The 22,808-nt window shown below is 41.1% G+C and overlaps 1 protein-coding gene across 1 annotated transcript in view; it reads left to right on the top strand.

Annotated features, from left to right (window-relative positions):
- LOC126390636 (voltage-dependent T-type calcium channel subunit alpha-1I-like) overlaps positions 1–22,808 on the top strand; it is a 334,551-nt gene that overhangs the window by 124,684 nt on the left and 187,059 nt on the right. Inside the window, exons 8-9 of the mRNA XM_050045029.1 lie at positions 11,990–12,329; positions 12,416–12,813. Of these exons, the coding sequence (XP_049900986.1) occupies positions 11,990–12,329; positions 12,416–12,813 (738 nt within the window). The remainder of the gene's footprint in view (positions 1–11,989; positions 12,330–12,415; positions 12,814–22,808) is intronic.

Genomic DNA, 22,808 nt, shown 5'->3' with positions numbered 1-22,808 from the left:
GATGTGAAAACATCATTGAGGAGGGGTGGAGTGAGGAGGAAAGTAAGGAAGGAAATTACTGAGGACTGGAGTAAGGGTTGGTGGAGAGTAAGAGATGGAAAAAGGATGATGAAATTGAAGAGAAAATAGAGGGAAGAGGGATGGAAGGAAATGGAGAAGGCGAGAGGGAGGGGGTGGTGGTGAGCGAGCTTAAGAGTGAGGGTGATGAGGAGGGAAGGAGTGGAGGAGGAGTGGGAAAGGGGTGGATGGATCAATGAAGAGAAGGAATCAGGAGGTGGTGATGATGGGCTGGAGTGCAGGCATGAAATCAGAGAGAGGATTGGAGCGCAGGAGAGAGGAAACGACCACATGTTGGTCTCCCTCTTTGATGTTAAATGAAATGATATTAATTAGAGCGAATCCCTCAGTGTGTCCTCCGGGCTCACATGGTTGGAGCAGACACACTGATCACAGCATCAGGCTTAACAGTATGTCATACATTATGCCGTTCTGTCCACCAACCCTCAGAATTAAAATGCGTATTCGTATTAGAGCAAGGGAAGTTTATACTGTACAGCACATTTTGTTTACATGATGCATTTAATATTAAATAGAAGACACACATAAAACATTAAGACCCGAGTAAAGAGGGCAGGAACCATTTTAAAATAAATCTAAAAAATGAAAACAGTCCAATGTCATCAATGCTGTACTGTGAAACTAAACTGATCCAAGCACAAGCTCTGCCTAAACTGAAGGTCACTACTGCAAGTCTCTACATTATGTAGCCGTCACTGCAACAGTCAAGGAGACATGTAATTTTGGTTGTTAGTGTTCTTAATTTCTCCCCAATTTCCGATCATATTCATACTGGAGCATGTGTGAATTTTAAGCTTTTTGGTGACTTTTCAGTGTAGAAGGTGCAACTATACTCCGTAACAGTGATGCTCCAAAAAAATGTGTCCTCTGATTCACAGATGTGTCTTTCACAATGGAAGTCTACGTGAACAAAGATCTCTGCGACCCAATGGCATTATGTGACAGACCTGGAATTTGTAATTTAATGGTTTGGCTACTTTGTTTCTGAAAAAAATGACTATTTTAGATCCATCAGCCAGCCATCACTACCACTGCTATTTTAGACGTGCACTCTAAGGCCCCGATTATTATAGCAACTGGAGATGCCTTTTTGTACTTGTTTTGAATGAGAATGAAGCCCTTTGCTCGTGGTTTTTGTGCCGTGATATGCCTGAAGTTGAAAGACTTCAAATCACAGCAGAAAAGCACCCAACTTCATCTCTTTTTTTGTCACCTTTTTTCCCATTGTCCAGTCCAGTGATTTGAGAGGCGGGCCTTCTGTGGCGTTCACCACAACAAGTTTCCAGTTGGTAAACAATGGAGGAGAAACTGGTGGTAGCGGTTGCTGGATACCCAGAGCTATACGGCCTGTCAATAGACAGCAGGTTGTCAAACTGCCCTGGGTCATCCTAAAATACGCTTGGAACAACCATCATGGAGGTGAAGCCCCTGGACCAACTGGTGGTACTCCCCATGATCCACCCTCTTTTTTAGTGTCTCATGTACCCATACAGATCTCTGTTTCCCTGTGCCCAATAAACTATTTGCTGACAGCCTCTCACCCTCAACCAGAGCTACAGCAAGTACCCTCTGCCTGAACATTTTAATTACTTGGGAAAATAACAGTAGATTGATTACACGGGAAGGTTGGTGTAAGGAGGTGATGGGGTGGTTTCCTGGCAACAGTAAAAGGCACAGCAGACGTATTTTTACTAGTGTTGTTCAATTAACCAATCTGCATTTGTAAATGCATGCCTAAAATCTTTCATCAGTTAAAGAGTCCACTTGAACCCTCCTCTAGATTCTGAATCAAAATCATCTTGATTGCTTGATTTGAATCAAAAATGTTCCCTCTGAGTATCTACTAAAGCCTGAAACACTGATGAGGAAGTAGATCCAACCTTTTTAATGTTTTTCAAGATGAATATATTCTAATTAGTCATGCATAAAATTGTTGTAAACTAGCATGATTTGACTCCCTGCAGTTGTTGCACATTTGTCTTTCTTTCCCACAGAGACGAGCTTTGACAATCTGGATCTTGTCGGCTCCGTTGCAGCGTGTTTCAAGGCTCAACTCATAAACAGACTTAGTGCAGGAAAGTGATTTAAGCGTTAAAAGTTCGGTTCATATCCCTGCTTGTCCTCATCTCACTAGCAGACAGATGACGAGACTTTTAATTATGTTTCCTTTAACACCGCACGACACAGAGCATGGAGGGATGCAAGACAGCGAGTGACGACAACCAAGAGAAAGAGAGGAAAGACAGAGACAGGAAGAGAGGTTCAGGTTGTGTATAGAAGCTTTGACAATTTCACTCACGTAACATTCATGCAGATTAAGCGTGTTGAATTGAATTGAACTGACGGAGGTGAAGAGTGAGCGATACGAGAGAGTGCAAGACGAGATGAAAACAGTGATGAGAGAAAGATGGAGAGAGAGTATGTGACAGATGGAGAGACAGATGAAAAAAGTGAGATAAAGATGGAGAGAGTTTGAGAGATGCTGTACACTGATTACCATCATGTAGAGCAGCTTAGACAAGAGGACTCAGTGGAATTAAAGGCTTTCCGTGGAAAATAGCTTGGCCCTGTGGAATTAAGGTTTAACATCCAGAAATGCCAGCCTCAACCTGTTTTGTTACAGAGCTGCGCAGTGTGATAAGCCTTTTGATTTGACACAGTGTAAGTGCCCTCACTTATACCTGGTGTTAACATTCAGCCCATATACGAGTCTGGGTTAAGGCACATGGTTGTTTCACTGTGTATTAGACAGGAGCTAACAAACCTTGTCTGGGGTTTAGTTGATCTATAACCTTTACTACTTGTACTACGCAGCTCCATCTCAAACGAAACAAAACAACAACAGGTGACTGACTTGTGAGACAATAATACCCAGAGATGCTGTGATGTAACAGCAGTACTGTGGCAAATGTTTGAGAAATATTTTGTCCTCAAAATTCACTTCAGATCACTTTCCATTATTGCAGGAATTTGGTTTTGTGGTAAATTGTTAAATACATCATTTGAAATTAGGATAAAATTACATTTGCAACATTTGTAAGCCATAAACAGTGCTTCACTGGAGCCTAACTGCATTGTTAAACAATCTATCACTGACGCAACAGTTGTTGTAAATGAACACATCATTGAGTTTAAAAGTTTGCTCTAAAACCAGTGTGTTTCAACAACCCGGTTGTGATGGGTGTGCTAAAGGTGCAGCTGTTCCAATCACAAATGTTGTGCTCAAATTGATTTGACAGCAAAAGCATATTTTCGGTTGTTATATAGTCCCTGATGAATTCCCACTGTCCATGCAAATAGCTGAAATTTGAGTAATACTGCATTTAATCTTGTTTAATATTTATTTTGCCACTTAGGGGGCACAACTCTGCCAAAAGAAAACACAGACACACAGACCTGACATGACTAATTAAGATGGTTAATCTGTTGGTTAGAAAACAAGTAAACACGATGTGGTTTTTGCATCGCTTTGTTCTCCATTAACTTCTTTGAACACAATCTGGCTCTTAAACTGCTAGATATTTTAGTTTTCTTCACCAGCTATTCATTAGATTTGCCTGTGTGTAGTTTAATGCTGCAAACAAAGTACACTGTAAGCAGGGGCGGAGCACTTAATTCTGGGCCCTGTGCACTCTGGGCCCTGTGTCCCTTTGTTTTGAAAACTGTTTGACCTCAGTTTGCTTGATTTACTTTCCTTTCTCTCTTTTCTGTTTTTGAAACCCCAATATCTCTTTCTTGGGGATAAACATGACAGTGTACATTGCTGTTCCAGCAGCTAAGGCAGTCACTTACTAGACTCTAGTTGCGTTAAGAGATGAATCCTAGTGGGCAGGTGGACTAAACCATTTTGCTTTGTTTGTTTTTTAAGGGGTGAGAAGAGCCTCAGAGAGCTTCTTTTTTCAGTACAAAGCAACGTTTAGTCTCTCTACCAATCTATATAAGTTTTCTTTAATTCAAATAAACACAAGAAGTTTGTGCTCTAGAAAAAGATCAGCGCTCAGTGAATAACCTCCTAAGCCCTATGATAAGCTATTATGGCAAGGCTTAACTATACAGACCAGTGAGCAGTGATAACTAACATGTCTTTGGGGTCATCAGGTGGGAACCTCCTTTCACCAGTGTTTCATCTAGTTGGTCCCACAACACCTCCAGGAGGCTAGACAGTGATCTGTGGCGTCCCAGAGACACTCCCCTAATGCCAGGTCTCACTGCTCCCTGCACCAACCGAACAACCTCCTTTACCTTGGCTATACTACCACAGAGGAGGTAGACCCAGGGAAGGCTATAACACCCCCCCGCCGGCTTAGGCTGTACAGTTTACCTCCCCAAGACCAGCCCTCACAACAATTTCTACCTTACCTATACTACCACAGAGGAGGTAGACCCAGGAAGAGTAACATAACACTCCCCCGCCGGGTTAGTCTTTACAGTCTACCTCCCCAAGATGAGCCCTTAAAACAACAAAACCAATTTTTTTAATCCAGGCTTACCGTGCCCCTGACCATAGGCGTGAGTTTGTTTGCTGAAAACAGCTTCCTTCTGTTGCTGTTGAGAGCGCCTAACAAAAAAGTAAATGTCCTATAAAACCAAAACAATGAGCTAAAAGGGGCTCAAAAGCTCCAGAGCACTCTTCCAAGTAGCAAGTTGTGTAACCAATTACTAATAAAATTTGACTAAAAATATTACAGTAACATCAAGAACAAGTACTGTAAAACTTGAATTTGTAGCCCGGGCTATTATTTGCTTTAATAAATGAAATCAACAGGCCTATATTTGGAATAGGCCTTGAATTTCTTTCACACAAAATGGTTTCAGATAATATATCAATTATGAAACACTCATTTAATCTAGCTCCAACAGCGCATCAGAGAAAGAGTTACACCACTTGAGTATCATGGCACCATTCGTATCATTGATTCTTTTGATCTGAGGACCCTTACGGACTAAAGGGATATGCCTGTAATAACTTAGGGGCTAATCAAAGAACGGATACATTATTTGAGGCAGCCAACAACCCAGTTTTATACATCTGAAGAACTTATTTAAAAACAATGAACTGCTTGGTGACCAGATCAGGAGTCTAATTGAGACAGGTGTTTATTTGTCAAAACGTAAAGCTACATGAGGCTAGTAACAGGGGCTGGGTGTCTAATTGGCTTTTAATTTAAGTTTTACAACAATTTGTCACAACCTTACTTTTATCACCTCACTACTGATTTAAAACCCAACAGTCAATCACATCCAAGGTTCGTTTTAATAATCCTCATGCATGCACATCACTGAGCAGTAAGCTAATTTGAAAGATGGAAATGATTACCATCAGTGGTTGGAAATGCTTCCAACCTGTCAGGAGGATGATGACAAGAACATAGTTGCTCCAGGTAGTGATACCAAGACTCAATCCATTGTGAAAAACACAACATCAACCATCCTATCTGAAACACTGACTATGACAGCACACCAACATGAAGCTCCAGGAAATACACTCCACCAAAGGTGAGCCCTCTGCAGCCATGGAGGAAGGCTGGTGTCCCACACTGGCTAAACAACCCATACTGGATTTTAATCATGGACAGCTGCAGACTGCAAGCGACAAAGAACTAATGAAGCTTGTGGCTGGATGTGTAATAGATGAAATGCTGCGTATCTCTGACTGACTCTCCATCTTTAAGACAGATCCTTGAGAAAATATTAGTCACAGGCAACACATGACCCCCAGGTGAAAAATCATTTGCAAGGTATCTCGCCTTAGCTGAACTACCTGGAGGTTACCCTGACATTCACACAGAGGTGCACCTGCGAAGTGTGAATTTTAAGGAGAAGGACGTAATTACAAATTTGTGGGATGCAATGGAAAAGTAAAGTGCTTACTTTATTTTTGAAAAAAAAAAAAGTAATGAGTAATAAACTGAGCATAGCATTTGTTCAGGTAGAACACGATGTCAAGCTCAGCTCACATCCTAGCTACATCAGCTGATCATCAACTGATGGGCACATGGAAGGGCAGAGAGGTGTGCTCTCTCCATCTTAAGGCTTTCCACGTAAGCGTGTGGAAGGGCAGAGAGGTGTGCTCTCTCTCCGCCTTATGTTGTTGACGTAGGTGTGTGGAAGAGGCTTCCTGCATAGTTGAGGATTTGTCTCCTTTTTTACACACACACACACACACACACACACACACACACACACACACACACACACACACACAGTGCATCCATTCACTGTCATCCACACTTGCCTCTCACACATAGTCATTATGTCACTCTGCTGCAAACACCAACATTGCTTTCTCTCACACACACACACACAGACCCACACACTAATCTAATTGTATTTCAGCGGCTCCAGCAGAGTGTGAGTATAAATATTTGATGGGATCGGCGAGGGTGTTGAACGGGCGCTGGGACCCACTGACTCCTTTTCAGTCCCTGAGTCCAGAGAGCTGGCATGAACACCAGCCTGAGTCTGACCGCAAATCTCTGCTTTGGATCAATGAAGAGCAGCTTTACACACAAAACACACACACACACACACACACACACACACACACACACACACACACACACACACACACACGTTGGCTTACACACACTTTTTTTTTATCCAGCTTTTCCATAGTCTTTGTCACAGTGGTTCAGATGGAGAGCAGAGGGGGTTATCAGGCTTCACCATCACTATTGATCACAGCCCAGAGAGCGTTAGACTTCATCCCCCTCTCTTCCTTCTCGCTTGCTCTCTCCTCCTCTTTTTCCACATGAAGCTCTGCTTCTCTGAGTGACCTTGCCCTTTCTCTCTCCTTCTGTTCCTGCTTCACTTGCAGTATCTTGTAAAGAGAGTGAGCCTGAAACATCAAACGTGCAGCACTGCAACACAGCAAACCTGCAGTTTTTAGATTCACCTCTGAGCAGTGATTATATTTATACTATCGTAAAGGTTTAAGCAATAGAAAATCTTTAACTTGGCCTTGAACCTGGTTGTTTTTTTTATCAACAATGGAGCATTGAGTCAGGTTTAAACTCAACAGTGAAAGAAAGAGATGAAGAATGAGGATGTGGGGTGTAAAGAATGGATTTTTTTTCTGACTTTTGTGTTTGAGTATTGGACATGTACTCAAGTCTCCCAAGACATTTTCATCAGGCTCAAGGCCTGGTTTTAGTCATCTCTCAGACTTTTTTCTTACACCAGTGTTTTCCACAAGTGTTTTAAATTACATGGAGTTATCCTCACAGTGATAGGTTTAAACTTTTGTACTGAATTTTATATATTCTTGCTTCTTTCATAATTAACACTTCAAGTTCAAGCTAAACAAAAGTGCTGAGAAAAGGGTGAATTTCTTAAACTACTCTGAAACTTGTTTAAAAGAAAACTGGATAGATAGCATGGCCAGCAACAGTCAGCACATCTTAAAAACCAAATGAAATTGAAATGGAACTCTTATCAATGATACCTCGGGGGAAAAGACCACACAGTACTTTCACACTAGCCTCAAATAAATAAAGTGACATTTAGGTTTGGCCGGCCATAAATACTTTATCTAAGTTGGCATTCAAAGCCCTTTTCCCACATGACCAGTATTCTAACCCCGAGACCTCATGTGATTATTAATAAGCTTGCAAATTCGCACATTCATGCTATTTTAACAGACAACTTGATTTTTTTTAGGTCAAGATGGCATAATACAATCTGTCATGCACATGGGCATGGTTACTATATGATAGGGGTGGGAATCAGCAGAGACCCCATAATACAATGTTATCACAATATTTAAGCCAAGGTACAATTTGGTTTTGATTTTAAAAGTTTTGCAATATGCTGAGTATTGCGAAAACATGTAGTGCAATTTATTTCCCTTTTTAACTGCAAATTATGTTTAGGGATGCACAATAATATCAGCACATCATCGGTATGGGCTGATACTGGCTTCAAGATTAACTCTCAGAATCAGCCAACATGCTGATAATATCAGTGCATCATCGGTGTCAGCCAATAGCAGCCGGCATTATAATGAACTATTTAAATCTGCCAATAGCATTTTCTTATTTTGCACAATGAATGAATATTACATACATTGAAAAGTATTGTATTTCATGACTCTGTCTGCTGGTAGGCCATCACGATACAAGAGTACATAAGAGTATACATGCATAATATGATGTTAACTTCACTACAGAAGAGACATGATGATCACTAAAATTGGGTAGGGACAAAAGTGGATATATTGATATCAGTAGCGGTTATCGCTCAAATGAGTTGTTACATATCAGCATATCAGCATATTGGCATATCCGATATCAGCAAAAAAAAACAACAACAATATCATGCATCCCTAATTACGTTCCAAAACGAAAACTTTGTCAGCATCTGTTTTATCTAAGAAGATAAAGTTTTCAGTGTGTTCATCTCACTTTAGTCGTCTTCATTGCTGCAGAGTGTATCTAGTGGACCGAAAAAGCAATTGATTTTACTATTCAAGTTGGCGACCAAAAGTTTGATTTGTATTTGCAATATTAATAATTTACATAATAAAAGAAAACAATACTTGGCAGCCGTGTATTGCCAATATTGCCACCCAAAATATTGCGATACTGTGCTGTATCAACTCCTTCCATTTTAGTTTGATGGTTGTTAATAGGGATGTATGATATTGGATTTATTGCTTTGCTGATATTCGATACGCCGACATATAACAACTTATTTGGCCAATAGCAATATTTGGTAACACTTTACTTGAAGGTATCTACATAAGAGTGACGTGACATTGTCATAACTATGACATGACACGTTCATGAACTTGTCATAAACATTATATACATGTCATAAACCTTTATGACTGCTGTCATTAAGTGTCATTCGGTTTTTGTAATGACAAGTTGACATTGTTTGAGTTGTCTTGATTATGAAAACTTGACATTAACCAGGATGACATTACCAGAAGTTGTCTTTGTCATGACAAGTTGACATTAAATTTGTTTGGGATGTCCTCATAAGGACAACTTGACATTAACCAGGATGACATTACAAGAAGATGTCTTTGTCATAACAACTTGACATTAACAAGAAATGCACCTCTTTTTGTGTTTATGACAAGTTGACATAATGATTATTATTGTCATGACAAAGACATCTTCTGGTAATTTCATCCTGGTTAATGTCAAGTTGTCATAATAAGGACATCCCATTTTTTTCAGCTTCTTTTTTTTCCTGTTAGTTTGGTGTGGCAAGTGGCTATGAATACTACAATACCCATGGGCCTTGGCTGTCATTGCTATTGACAAAATGCCCGTCAGAGGCGCAAATTAGAGATGTAGTGTATTCAGAACACGTCACTGTTGCACTTAGGGATGAAACAAAGAGCCACAGTTGCAAAATGCATCCAAATATTACAAATAATCCAAAAGCAAATTCATCTGAGCTGCAGACTGTATTGTCAGTTTTGTCAACAGCATATTTGCAGCTTGTTGATCAGATTTTTTTTTTTTTCCTTTTTTCTAAAATGCACTTACTTATAAATTTACACTTATCTTGTACTATCTTTCTTTTTTCTTTGTCAAACATCCAGATATTATTTAATACAGATCATCTTTTGTTCTGATGATTCAACCATAAGAGTTTCATCCAATCTGTGGAAGTACTCCAACTGTGAGTCATCTAACATCCACAGTGTGGAGAAAATGAATGGGACTTCTAACACTGAACCAGGGCTGTGCCAAAAAGCTTCTCCTACTTTGGAGCTCTATACAATTGGTACTCGCTTTGGTTACAGTATGTCACGTCTTAGTGATAACAAAGTAAAGTCTTCAGGATGTTTAGGTATGACTAAATCACACAGAGTTCCATGATAATACTTGTCCTGTGTGAACACGGCTGAGTGATACTGAGAAAATCAAATATCATATTTTCAACTAAATACCTCAATCTTGATATTGCAACAATATTCTAGCGTTAACTGTCGGTGCATCATGGTCTTACTCCTGAAGTTGTCGAATACTGGCGCTTGGGCAGTGACTTTCGATGTCAGACACTGGCGAAAAAGCTGTCCTTTCATGTCATCATGATATGTGGCTGGTCCCCGTTGTTGTGTAATGGCACCAAACGGCGTCAGGGGGAATTGCGGCCAGGCAACAACATAAGTTAAGAGGGTGAAAGTCCGAGCAGGGCGGACGGAAGGGATGGTGGATAATGACCAAGTGGTTAAAGGTAAACAATAAAACAGAAGTTCAGAAAATTACATACATTTACTGTAATGCAGTCTTTAAAAACAAGAGAAGACATCACACTATATCACAATATCCAACATCTAAGGCAATATCTAGTCTCATATCAGGGTATTGATATATAAGTAATATGATATATTGCTTGGCCCTATGTGTGAATCATAGACTAAAAATAATGAATGTAGCCTCCATGATGTCACCCATTGGTTTGTGGACCCTGGCTTTGAAGCCTCAAGTCTGGCATTTCGGCCATTGCCATCTTGGTATTTTGGAGCCAGAAGTGACCACGATTGGACAAGAGGGTGGAGCTATTTAGGAGCGAGGCGTGGATCTGACTCATAGACTGTGGTGACGCCTTACTCAAAGCCTTGCCCTTAATTGTGCGTAACTTTAAGCCTTAATAAAATGTAAATGGGTGTGTTATATAGCAATCCACAGTGTTTAAGTCGACCAAAACCTTTTTTATACCAGGGTTAGACTGTAAACATCTTTATATCTGCTGTGAAGTTGGGCATTTTACCATGGGGGTCTATAGGGATTGAATTACTTTTTGACCCAGCCTTAAGCAGCCATTCAAGGAAATGCAGTTCAGTCAGGACCACTTTAGTCAAAGAAAACTTCATTTTCATTTGCAGTATTATGTTTGGCAGTATTGCTCTGTTCTGGGGCCTCCCTGCCCTTCCCGGGACCTATGCAGAAAGCCCAAGGCGAAGAGAGCACACCCCTCTGCCCTTTCACGCTCCTACATGGAACACCTAAGGCCCAGAGAGTGGACCTCTCTGCCCTTCCACGTGCATATGTGGAAAGCCTTAAAGCAGAGAGATCACACCTCCCTGCCCTTCCACGTGGATACAAGAAAAGCTTGAAGCGGGGAGAGCAGCAGCAAAGACCCCCCAAGAACAGAACAGAGCAGCATCAATGACAAACACAAATGACATTGATAGGTCAGACACAGCATGAAAAGGAGGAGCTGGAGTGGAGGTGGGTTGTAAAGCGACTTGCAGAGGGAGCAGCAACAGCAGGCAGGACAGAGCAGTTTAAATAGAGCACCCTGAATAACATTTGCCAATTGGTTGCATAGGAAGGAACCATGTGATCTATCAGTTGACTCATTCATTAATCAGCTGTTCCATCAGCTATGCTCAATTTTTGGCACTTCTGCGTTGGCTTCATTTTTCAGCCCTGGAGGTTGCTGCTCGGTGTAAATGGGATTCAATATAAGCTTTACCTCCCATATATTAGGAGGTGGAATTAGTATCAAGGTGGTTGAGGTTTTAGCTCAGTTCTCCTAATGGGTTAATAGTGGCTGTCCTTAAACTATTGTGTTTTGTTGGTTGTGTTACCAAAATGCTATCTTACTCTCAAGTCAGTTACAGCTCAGTATCCTCAGTGTTCTCAGTGATAACACTGCAGCTTTGTTTGCAACCATATTGTATAATGTGTTATGTTTGGACTTGTCCAGCCAAGTGGGCTAACAGGCTGGAGTTAGCAGCAGAGAAACTCCACTGGCCTCAAGCCATCTTGTTGATAGTACTTTATACAGTGTGACTAGCTGGCAGAATCTGACCGCTAATAGCTCAGACAATTTCATGACTGTGTTTTCAGTTGGAACACATTTTACACTGTGGAATAAATCTATTTTCTGCTCTTTTCATTGGGTCTTAAAAAACTGTATTTCCATGTATATCTCTTCCTCCCAGGTTGGGTCCTTCTTCATGATTAACCTGTGCCTCGTGGTAATCGCCACCCAGTTCTCAGAAACAAAGCAGAGGGAGCACCAGCTGATGCAGGAGCAGCGAGCACAGTGTTCGTCCTCCTCCACCCTGGCCAGTGAACCCGGGGACTGCTATGAGGAACTCTTCCAGCTGGTATGTCACATCCTCCGCAAGGCCAGGAGACAAACTGTTGTCCTTTTCAACACCCTGCGGGGGAAACCGCGCGGCTTTCGGGGTGTCGGAAGAGGAAGAGGAGGTGAAGAATGGAGGAACAGGAAAGCCAATGGGAGGGGAGGACGTGAGAGGAGAGCAGTGACGAGGCACGGTATGTAGCTTAAAAAATATGCAGTAGTATTTAGATGCATGCTTTATTAGCTGACCCTTTAACACCCTCTATTTGCAACACTTCAGGTCCACCCTGTCCCCACCATAGCAGACCTGACCACGCATCACCCGTGGCCCTCACCGCCACCTCTGCCACCGATGGCTGCCCTCAGTGCGCCACAGCCCTGTCGCTCGCTGATGGGGTGGGACCAGCTCGCAGTGCAGCAAATGACGAAGCAGAAGAAGGAGCTGTAGAGGAAACAGACAGGGAAGGGGGACAATCTGGTGGTAAGGAGAAGGGCGAGAATGACAAGGAAGGAGCAGGGAGCCATGGAGGGTGTCTTCCTAAGAAGGGATGCAGGGAGATATGGCATGACATCAGAATGAAGCTGTGGGGAATCGTGGAGAGCAAGTACTTCAATCGAGGCATCATGATCGCCATCCTGATCAACACCATAAGCATGGGCATAGAGCACCACGAGCAGGTACAGACAGCTGCAGCTCACCTCTGTGTTGCAGAACTAAAGTGCTTCTCTTAGTCTTTTTGTTGCACTTTAGTTTCTCACCTCTTTTAGTCATTCTCTCATTTCTGCAAAATTTGTGTCATCTTCTCCTCTTTCTCTCTCGATATGTCTCTTTTCCACAGTTGCCTGTCTATTCATCAGTTTAATTAAATGTTTCCAGCACTTCAGATGTGTTCACACTCACATGAGGCACACATTGTTGTCAATATTGATATCTTGGCACACAGCGAGTACTCTGCAGGCTCTGCTCAACTCATGCAGTAAAACTGAACACCAAATTTTAAGTAGCAGTTCTAAATGTTCCTAAAAAAATTGTCAAGCACAGTCTCCCAGAAATATTTAACCCACTGTCTCCTATGCAAGTTCCATTGTGCTATTAAATATCAGCTTGGGATTTTGTGGTGGAACAGGAAGGGACAAAATGAAGCCAAAATCCTAACCGTGAGCCATGACGCAAAAGGATTATCACCAACATCAATCCAACTGTAAGAAAATATATGTGCAAACTGATTTTAACAAATCTTTGAAAGGGAAAATTCATCATCTTTTATGAGGATGTCCAAACAGTAAATAGTAGTACAAATAGTAAATGTAACCAATTGAAGCAATAAATTTCTGCATACTGTACTGACAGAGAAAGCTGAGTTCTGCTCATAGAGCCATGACAGCAGTGCCTAAGTATCAGGATGCATTGTGAGCAAGCTTCAAAACATAGCAGTAAGTGACAAAAACAATCACTCAGTGGTCATCTGCCCTCTCAACCCTGCTGGTCTTTTCAGATTATCTTCAGGATCTTGAAGAAGGTTTCCAGCACAGTTCTGTCCAAGTGTGGAGTAAAAGTTTCATGCATAGTAACACACACACGGGCTTTCTCAGGGTTGGCGTCTGCGAGAACATCCAACAAAACTTCCCACGCTGAAATTCACTGCTCCAGAATGATTCAGTTGCTGTTGGCATCAGAGGGCAGTTTGAGCAAAGGAACCACTGCCTTGCACGGCTAACGCAGCCGCAGCCTCGGCCTCTCTGCTGCCTTTCTTCCGGTGTATATTCTTACATAAACAAATAGAGTTGAATAAAAGAATCAGCCAAAACACTGTATCTTCATCCATAACATCCTCTATGATCATATTTTGGGATGCCAGTTTCACTGTTGGAACAAAGCTACTTTGCAAAGAGCAAAGAGAACAAGAAAATGATGCTTTTCAGCTGCATCTAGAGCACGCCCCCTGACTAACTAGAGGCTAGAAATCCAAGCTGAAATAGCCTGTAGTTCTTCCTGCCTCCAACTACGTCACTGTCACGTTAAATGACACCAGTGGATGCAGAAAGAACAACAGATTTTTCAGCGGTGAACTAAGCTCTCTTCGTCAATGTAACACGTATTGAGGAATTCATTGCTTTAAAAGACTATATTTACCATCAACACTGGTGGACATCCACAAAAAAATGGCAAACTTTGGGTAAAGTTCAGAGGAAACACATTCCTGACATGGATTTTTATAAAAATAAAATGATCAATAAAATAATACATAATCATCAGCATAGCCAAACTCCTTTTAGACATCCAAAAGATAACCAGGGAAACTTGTCTCATAATTAAAGGAAACAGATTATTCAAATTTTTTTGTGTTTGTCAACATATCCAAGAAAACACCAAAACCAACAATGTGTTAGTCTTTCTCTCAATACTTTCAGACCTCCTTATGGCACTCAGTCTCAAGCCTATTTGTTCCTACAGAAGACATGAATCTCACTAATATTTAATTTCATTTTTTAAGCCTAAATCAATAATAACAACTGGGCTTTGTAGTTTTTAGCAAAAATTAGTCAAACAGGAACAAACCCTGTATTTGTCTGGGACATTTTTTTAGACTTTGATCTGAGATATCCAGAGGCAGCAGGACAGTGATTGTGGAACTGACTCAAAATAAACAAAGCCTGTGTTCTTGGTAATAAAGGAACATGTCACCCAATAAAATGGTGTGGCTCATGACAAGTTTTTTTTATAGTTTATGGACAACAGTGGAGCCTGTATGGACAACCCAGTCTCACTCCGAAGTCATCGAAATCCAGTGCTAGGGGAGTGATTTGCGTCGTCAGACACAGATGAAAAAAACTGTCCTTCAACATTGGCATAATGTGGCCGGTGACCATTTTGGGTTAATGGCGTCCGGGGGGAAATGCAGTGGAACAAGAGCAAAAGTTAACGTGGCAAAAGTCTGAGTGGGGTGGATGGGTCCAATCAACATCGACTTTCGGCTGGGAGAGCGGTGTTTGCATCCATGTTCTTTTTTCCTAAACTCAAACATGTGCGTTTGTTGTTGAAGGAAAAACACTGATATGTGACGAGGGCGGGGTGAGAATGTGTTGGTGAGAATGTTGGACCCTATAGCATAAAGAAGTAGATTTAAGTCAGGCTTTACCCACACAGGCAACACTTTTAGTGGGATCAATTCACTGTTGGATGTAGTTGAACTTGTGAATATTTTACAAGATTGTCTGCTGTGATGTGTTTGGTTGGCTGAAAACCATGAAACGTTTGACTTCCGTGGTCATCAGTCTTGTGATTCTACTCTATCAACAGCTCTTCACACTGCTAAGTGGAAAAATAGTGAGAGCATAAATGTAAATATTCTTAGATTCCCAAGCTTTTACAGCTTTTAGTTGTAAGACACAAATCTAGTAATGCTTGGAGGGAAGTTTTATCCATTAGTGATAATGTTGGGATGAATGTGTACTTGTCTTGTTATCTTCAGCTATTGCTACCCAATTAGGATGTACCAGCAAGCTAGCAATGTACATTTATGAATGGGGGAAATCCATAGCAGTTAAAAATAAAGGATTTGTTGTTGTTTAGTATTTTGTAGATGCATGAGCTGCTCTCTCTCTCTCTCTCGTTGCCTGGAGTTATTTTAGAGTGAACCGACAACCATGTTGCTTGCAGTGTGAGTCCACAGTCTCTTCCAGTGTCTCCCCTGTCACTCAATGTCCACACTCCTCCGCAATTTAAACTTCTCTGTATGCTCTCTCCAGCAAATCCATCTCTCTCTTTTATATGCCTTTTCCTCCATCTGCCTTCATAACGCCTGTATAATCTGATTCCACAGCCAACAGGATAGATATGTCTGCACTCAGGTTAGGCAGCGGGGATATAGGTAAGGCCAATGGAACATGATTTCACTTTTGGTTTAGATCAAACTCATCAGTATCTCCAAGCGTTACAAAATGTTGCCTCGTGCTTTCTTTCAACTTTATCTTATTTTTCCCAGTTTCCTGTCTCTTTCCATCGCTCTGCTTTGTACATTCTTTGTCTTCCTATCAATATTTCTTGCTCTTGCTATACCATCGCCCACTGACGCCTGCCACCGCCGCAGTGGTGGGTCGTCTCTCATCTCAGGGGTGGCTAAAAATAGAGAGAGACAGAGCGAGAGAGGCAGAGGGAGACTTTGCTCCTTTAATGTGGAGGAAATAGTGAGCGTCTTTGGTTCCGCCGCCTGTTTAGCAAACTGGAGTCATGCCTCCCCGTGTTTGAACAGTGGTATCAGAGGCTTAATCTGTCTCATCGCTCTGATCCTCACCGGTAGAGAGACGCTTCCACCTGTCCTGCTACACCTGTGGTCCATCTTTATGTCAGTGTGGAAACAGCAGATAAGCAGTGTGGGGAAATGCCAGCCAAATACATACCAAACAACTTGCTTTGCATTTACTCATTACATGTTTGAATATTTATTCTTTGCTACTGAAAATTTAGACAATAAACTAGTTATTTGGAACATGATTTGATGATCCAAAACCCAAAGCACAAGATCAAAAGTGTAGAGGAATGCATTATCTGCTCTAATTGCTATATTTATTTGCTCAAATATGAGCTACAGGTGTTAAATGTTTTTATAACTTGCATACTATACTACTGACAGTAGTAGCCAAATGTGTCCTTGTAGTCCCCATATAATCAAAAATAGTTTTTGTCATAGTTTTTCAGTGCTGTGTCCCTGTGTTGGTTGTTCATTTGTCTCTTGTTATATGCCAAATAAATGTTGAAAAAAAAATCAGTATTAGAGTATTTTTGACATCAAAAGTAAAGCAGGTAAAACATTTTTCAATTGTTTGATGACTCATCCTGTGCCCAGGGGTGTTTATAAAAGTTTATAAATCTTCTAATCTAAGACTTTTGACGAGTAGCTAGCTACACCGCTCATTTACAGCTGCACTTGAGCTAGATTGTTTTGGTGTGAGTGGCCGAACGATGGACATATCAGCCGTAGATGGCGTGCTGCTTGTGATGCTCAAAGCGGCGAAAAAACTGCTCTTGAAAAACTAATTTAAACTCGCAGCCAATGTCTCTTTCCAGAAATCGTAACCCAGTTAATTAAGATAATCCACAGACTTTGTTGTGAGCTGTTTTATGTAGGAACTAGTTTTTCCTACCAAACAACACCCTCCAACCATATCACTGTGCAGAAGGAAGCGTGCGTCTACCACCAGCTCACCTAGCACCTCTGAGCTAGCTAATGTTTCAGCTCAACTGAAAGGAACGCCATTAATGCTTAAAGGAAATGGCTACTTTAGAATGAAAATACATACAGTACTTACTAACCCTCATGCCAACAAGAAGTCCAGTGTAGTTTTTTAATCCACAAAACTCGTTCGGGGTATCGGAGGATAACAGCTTCCCGGAATAACAGCTACACTTGAAGTGCATGGAACCCACATTTTGAAAATGTAATAAAACTCCGCTAATGCATTTCAAAAATGTCAGAATGGCTCGTCCGTCGTAATCCAAGTGCACTGAAGCCGCGGCATGCAAAATTGACTTGAAAAGACGTAATTTACTCCACTTTTATAGCATCATTTCTCACCATGGTCAGTTAGCCTACCCTGCAGGCGTGCTGTGTTTACATGGCAACTCACGCGAGACTTGAGAACTAGCACCACCCCTAGCCATCAGCTAGTCTCGTGCGTCTTTTCAAGTCAGTTTTGCATGCCGCGGCTTCAGGGCACTCTCACACTGTCAAAAGCATGATGAGTAGATGCACGCTTCCTTCTGCATGGTGATACTTTTGGCAGGTGAAGTTTGGTAGAAAAAAATACATAGTTCATACATGAAACTGCTCACAAGGTCTGTGGATTATTTTGAGTAACCTGGTCAATGGGACACTGCTATTGAGTTTTTCAAATGTATTGTGTTTGTTGTTTGTTTGTTTGTTTGTTTTTGGCAATATGTGCACCACAAGCCAAGTGCCATCTAATCCCATTATACTGAAGAGATGGCATGTGTATGAATATGTTCATACATGTTCAACAACTCACACTTTAACAATCCGGATTAATAAATAGCAGGACAGGTAAGAGGAAAAATATGTATTTTTGATTATGGGGTGGACTGTCCCTTTAAAGAAGTCAGCCAGAGGCAGCATTTTTCAACCATCTCGTGGGGCTAACCTTAAGTTCATTAACTCAGTAGCTACAGCAGTTAAGCAAGTTGTGATTTCACCAACAAAATTACCAATCGCCGGCCAAAATTTAGAAGTCTGTCTTTGTCCATCTCTGATGTGAAAGACCCATTGTTTCAAAGATAACTATGCATTTCTAGTAGTCAATCTACCATTGTTTTCTTTACATGCTAAGTAAGAATCGAAAGCAGGTGTAGCAATAGAAATTAATGGGGCATGGACTAAGTAAACAGTTGGGTATTTGCAATGATGGCAGGTGTGCAGATGACTTGATTTCCTTTCATTTACATTAATACAGTAATACTTTTTAAACTGGACCTAGTTGTAAATGTCAAAAGATATTCCATACAATCAAGATAACGTCTTGGTTTAAATGAATTCCATCAGTGCCAAGTGCAACTTGAATTGCTCTTGACATCACAAATATGATCATAATTGTTGTGATAGAGTCATCAGACCACTCAGTCATCGTCTTGGAAGGGACATTAGATACAATGACATCATGCACATTACTGAAAATACAAGGCAATATCCCCCATTGAGCAGGATAGATTGCTCGAGTGAGGAGACACTTCAGAGACTTTAACAGCTGTTTGGGAATTAATAATGCAGCAGCGAGATGGGCACTTTGAAGATTTGACAGGGATGGATGGAGATCAAACAACACCGCTGAATGATTGTCTTTCTCTGCCAAAATGTCAAGATTAAAACCCAAGGAAATTACCAGATTGATGTTGCAGGAGCAGCCACGGCCACATCTGAAATATTCAATAACACCCACATACTTACTTTCAAATATTTGGGGGGATTGCTGTCACATGCAAATTAAAATCACAGCAGAAACCAAACCTGTTTGGTAATCAAAAGCAAAAGTGGGTCAGAAAATTCAAAAATAAAATCATAATTGGGTTTTGGAGGACAATGAATCAATCCGCATGAAACAGTTGGATGTCTTAGAATAGAAAATGAGAGCAACCGAGCCACTGAAACACTGCATCTAAAATTTGTGTTGTGAATGAATGCAACCTTCTAACCCTACCTGAGGATTAAGAATCAATAGGCAGCGGGACAAGCCTTAACAAGATGGATATGTGCATTAACCAAAGTGGCGGTTGAAACATGAAAAGGCTCTTATTAACCAGACTTTATCTTTCTCCACATCAAACGTGCCAACATGAAGAGACATTTAGGTTTGTTATGATTTCCATTATCACATTACTGATATTTATACATGATACCACAGATGCGGCTGTGGGTTGTTAACGATCACATGAGACAGGTGAAGAGGTGTTGCACTAACAGGGGTCGGACTCGCTGTGTATCAGATGCTAAAAGCATTCGAGTAGTAAAAGGCTGAACTTGTTGCAAAAAGTCATGAAACTGTCCTATGGGATGTATGTATGACTAAACAACAAAATAGGGTTGTTGTTGAATATTTGTGTGTGTTTTCTGATCTGGTTATGTTTAAAGCCAACTGCTTGGTTAAGGTAAGGGAAAGGTCCCAGTCATGGTTAAAAGGAACCAACATGCACTGTGGTGTCAAAGTCAAACACTATCCACCACAACCTCCTGTGTAGCTGCAACACTCCTGCTGTGTCGCAGGGCATCATATAATTTAGCAAGTGCCAAATAACAGGTGTAGTACAAAGCTGACTCGTCATACACACAGAGGAAATTGTAAGGGTTTGACAAAAGTGCTTATTTCCTGTCCCTGAGGGTCAGGGTCATGGAAAACAATGGGTGCGAATGATCAGATGCGTGTCACATACAGCTGTTTTGTGTTGACCTTAAGCAATACTTCACCCACAAAATGACCATTTGTAAATTAGTTATGCTGTACTACCTTGAATTTGTGCAGGTGTATTTTCCTCCATGGAAAATGGCAGACATATTGATTTATTGATTCGCTGGGGGTCAATTTTAGCAGCAGCAAAACTATATCTAAACATCAGCTTACAAACTCGCTCAACTCATGCAGTATAATCTAAGTCACATGTGACCTGTCGTATGCTCAATGATTCCCAGAAACATGCATTTTTGCTAAAATACCTTAGTATTGGAGTCTAAAAGTAACACTTCACCCACAAAATTACAATGTGTCCATCAATTAGTCATGCCGTGGTACCTTGAATTCAAGGAGAAAACTTCAAACAGTTATAAATCTGAAACATTCAGCTGATTAATCAGTAAGTTATTTGACAAGGTTATTAAGAGAGAGAGTCACTCAGTGTGTTTTCCAGAAACACATAGTTCTTGGGATTCCCTGAGAGGGAGTTGACTGGCCACTGGGCAGCTCCCCCAAGAACTCCATACCTTCATACACTTAAATGTAGAGATCGACCAATAGTGGATTTTTATCGGCCGATATAATAATGATAGTTTGGAACTGGAAAAGGCCAATGGCTGATTATTGGGACAATAATTTGAGGTAAAATCAGCTGTTCCCCGGGACAAAGTAACATTCTATATCGCCAAAAAAATGTGGGGATAATTGTACGGTGAAAAATGAGATTGAAAGTTTGTCACGCATTCATGGATGGAGCGTAGTGAGTGCCAGTGGCTCGCTACTTAATTCCAGTGAAATTATACCAACCATGCTTGCTAGCAAAACAGAGAAAGCACATAATGTTACCACCAACCTTATTATGCCCCTAATAAACACATCAAGCCGTCCTACATGAGTTAACTTTAGTCTAAATCATGCCAGTTATCTAAAGCACACATTACCTTGTATTTACATGTGGGGTAGTCCATGCAAAAGCCTTATGGCCGTACCCACGTGACAAGTGGAGGTTGCTGCTATCAGCCACTATCGAAGCACTGTTCAGCCATTAACGATAGTTTATATAAAGTCCTGTCGGTGCCAATTAATTGGCCAAACCGATGAATCGGTCGACCTCTACTTATGTTACTCATGATTCCTCTTGTGCTGATAAAGTACCTCCTGTAAAATAGAGAGAGGAGCCTGAAAAATGGCATCCTGAGAACTATGATTGTTACTTCTTCATTGAGTCACAAAGAAGGAGGGTTCTAAGATTGATGCCGCTTTTTTTTTTTTTCAGTCTACATTCCGGTGTCCAATGGGTTATGATGACTGATTTCCACATCTCTAATGCTGGCAGAGTAGCAGGCTAGAGCGCATTCACTGACCCTAACTGAAACAGCTCTGTTAAGTTTGATACTAATTAGATCAGAGCAGCACAATTGACTTCTGCTCATGATTTCTACAGTTGCTGAGCAATGCATGTTTGCTATTGTGCTGTTCATATAGCACTGCTGCTCGGTAGGTGGAATTACCTTTGTGCCTTTGCATTTTAAAAGCCACGCCAAAGTTAATTTTGTATCAGTCAAATTACTCTTGACAGACATTAATGGGTTATCAGCGTATGGTAGAGTCGGTCACTCGTGTGAACAGAGGCAGGTTTTAAGGGTCGCATTGCTTTTCCAGATCCTGGAGCCACACACACATAAGTTTGTGTGTGCTAATATTACCCTCTTAGAATTTGGCACCAGCTTTATTTTTAGGTTTTGTTTCACATCAGGTACTGACATTGCTTTTTTCATTTATTTTTTTAGTTCACTTTACAAGTACAAACTGTTCACTCTCATGAATCAACTGTCCTCAGTGTGATGTCAAATCCCCGCTCCTCTTTTCTTGTTCCATACATCAGCCGACTGGAAAACACACGTCTTTAGATCTGTTCCCAGGTCTGCAGTAATGAGACTGCAGTAATGGATCTCCGGGGGCTGTTGACGCTGTTCGGCTGGTCTGCAAACAGCGGTCAGCCGTCACATCGTTACCGACACTGCTGGGCACGCATCATTAGCCAGTTTTTTCACACGGCTAAACACTCATTAGTGCCGACAAACACACACATATATACATGCAGTGATACAAACAGGCGCACACATGCCCATGGATAGACATGTAAATGCAAAACACACAGTGCTCATTGATTCCGGGGCGGTGAAATGTCAGAAGTGTCATTGCTGAAGTTACAGAGGAGCTCTGTGGAATAGTGATGTGCTGGAAATCATGATTGTGCCAAATTTAGCCCTTTGTGTGTGTGTGTGTGTGTGTGTGTGTGTGTGCATGTGTGTGTTCTTCCTTGTATTGAGCAAAGCCAAACAGAAGCAGTAAGACAGAACGAGAGAGAGGGACTCAAACAGTGTCAGCTGCCTCTGAAAAGACAGAAATTGATGAACAACTCGAGACTGACAGCAAGTAAAAGAAAGCGAAATGTAAAGGCATACGGTGGAAGGCAAAAAATAAACTCATTCGACTGTTCCTGCCAATTTTCAAGTGTTAAAAAGAATGAGTGGAGTTGTTTAAATACTGGCAGTGTGTCTAAGAGCTAATTTTATCACTGTAACAATACATTAACAAATGCTTTGTTGTAACCTCCAGGATTTGAATAGGCATACAGTATTACATCATAGTTCCTAGACCATTGTATGGAGAAAAAGTGTCTTTCGGATTTCTATGGTGGAAGGAGTAAAATG

This window comes from Epinephelus moara, chromosome 5 (genome assembly GCF_006386435.1).
Source record: "Epinephelus moara isolate mb chromosome 5, YSFRI_EMoa_1.0, whole genome shotgun sequence".
Lineage (NCBI taxonomy): Eukaryota > Metazoa > Chordata > Actinopteri > Perciformes > Serranidae > Epinephelus > Epinephelus moara.
Note: the sequence above shows the minus strand (reverse complement) of the source record. Positions and strands in the feature narration are given on the sequence as shown.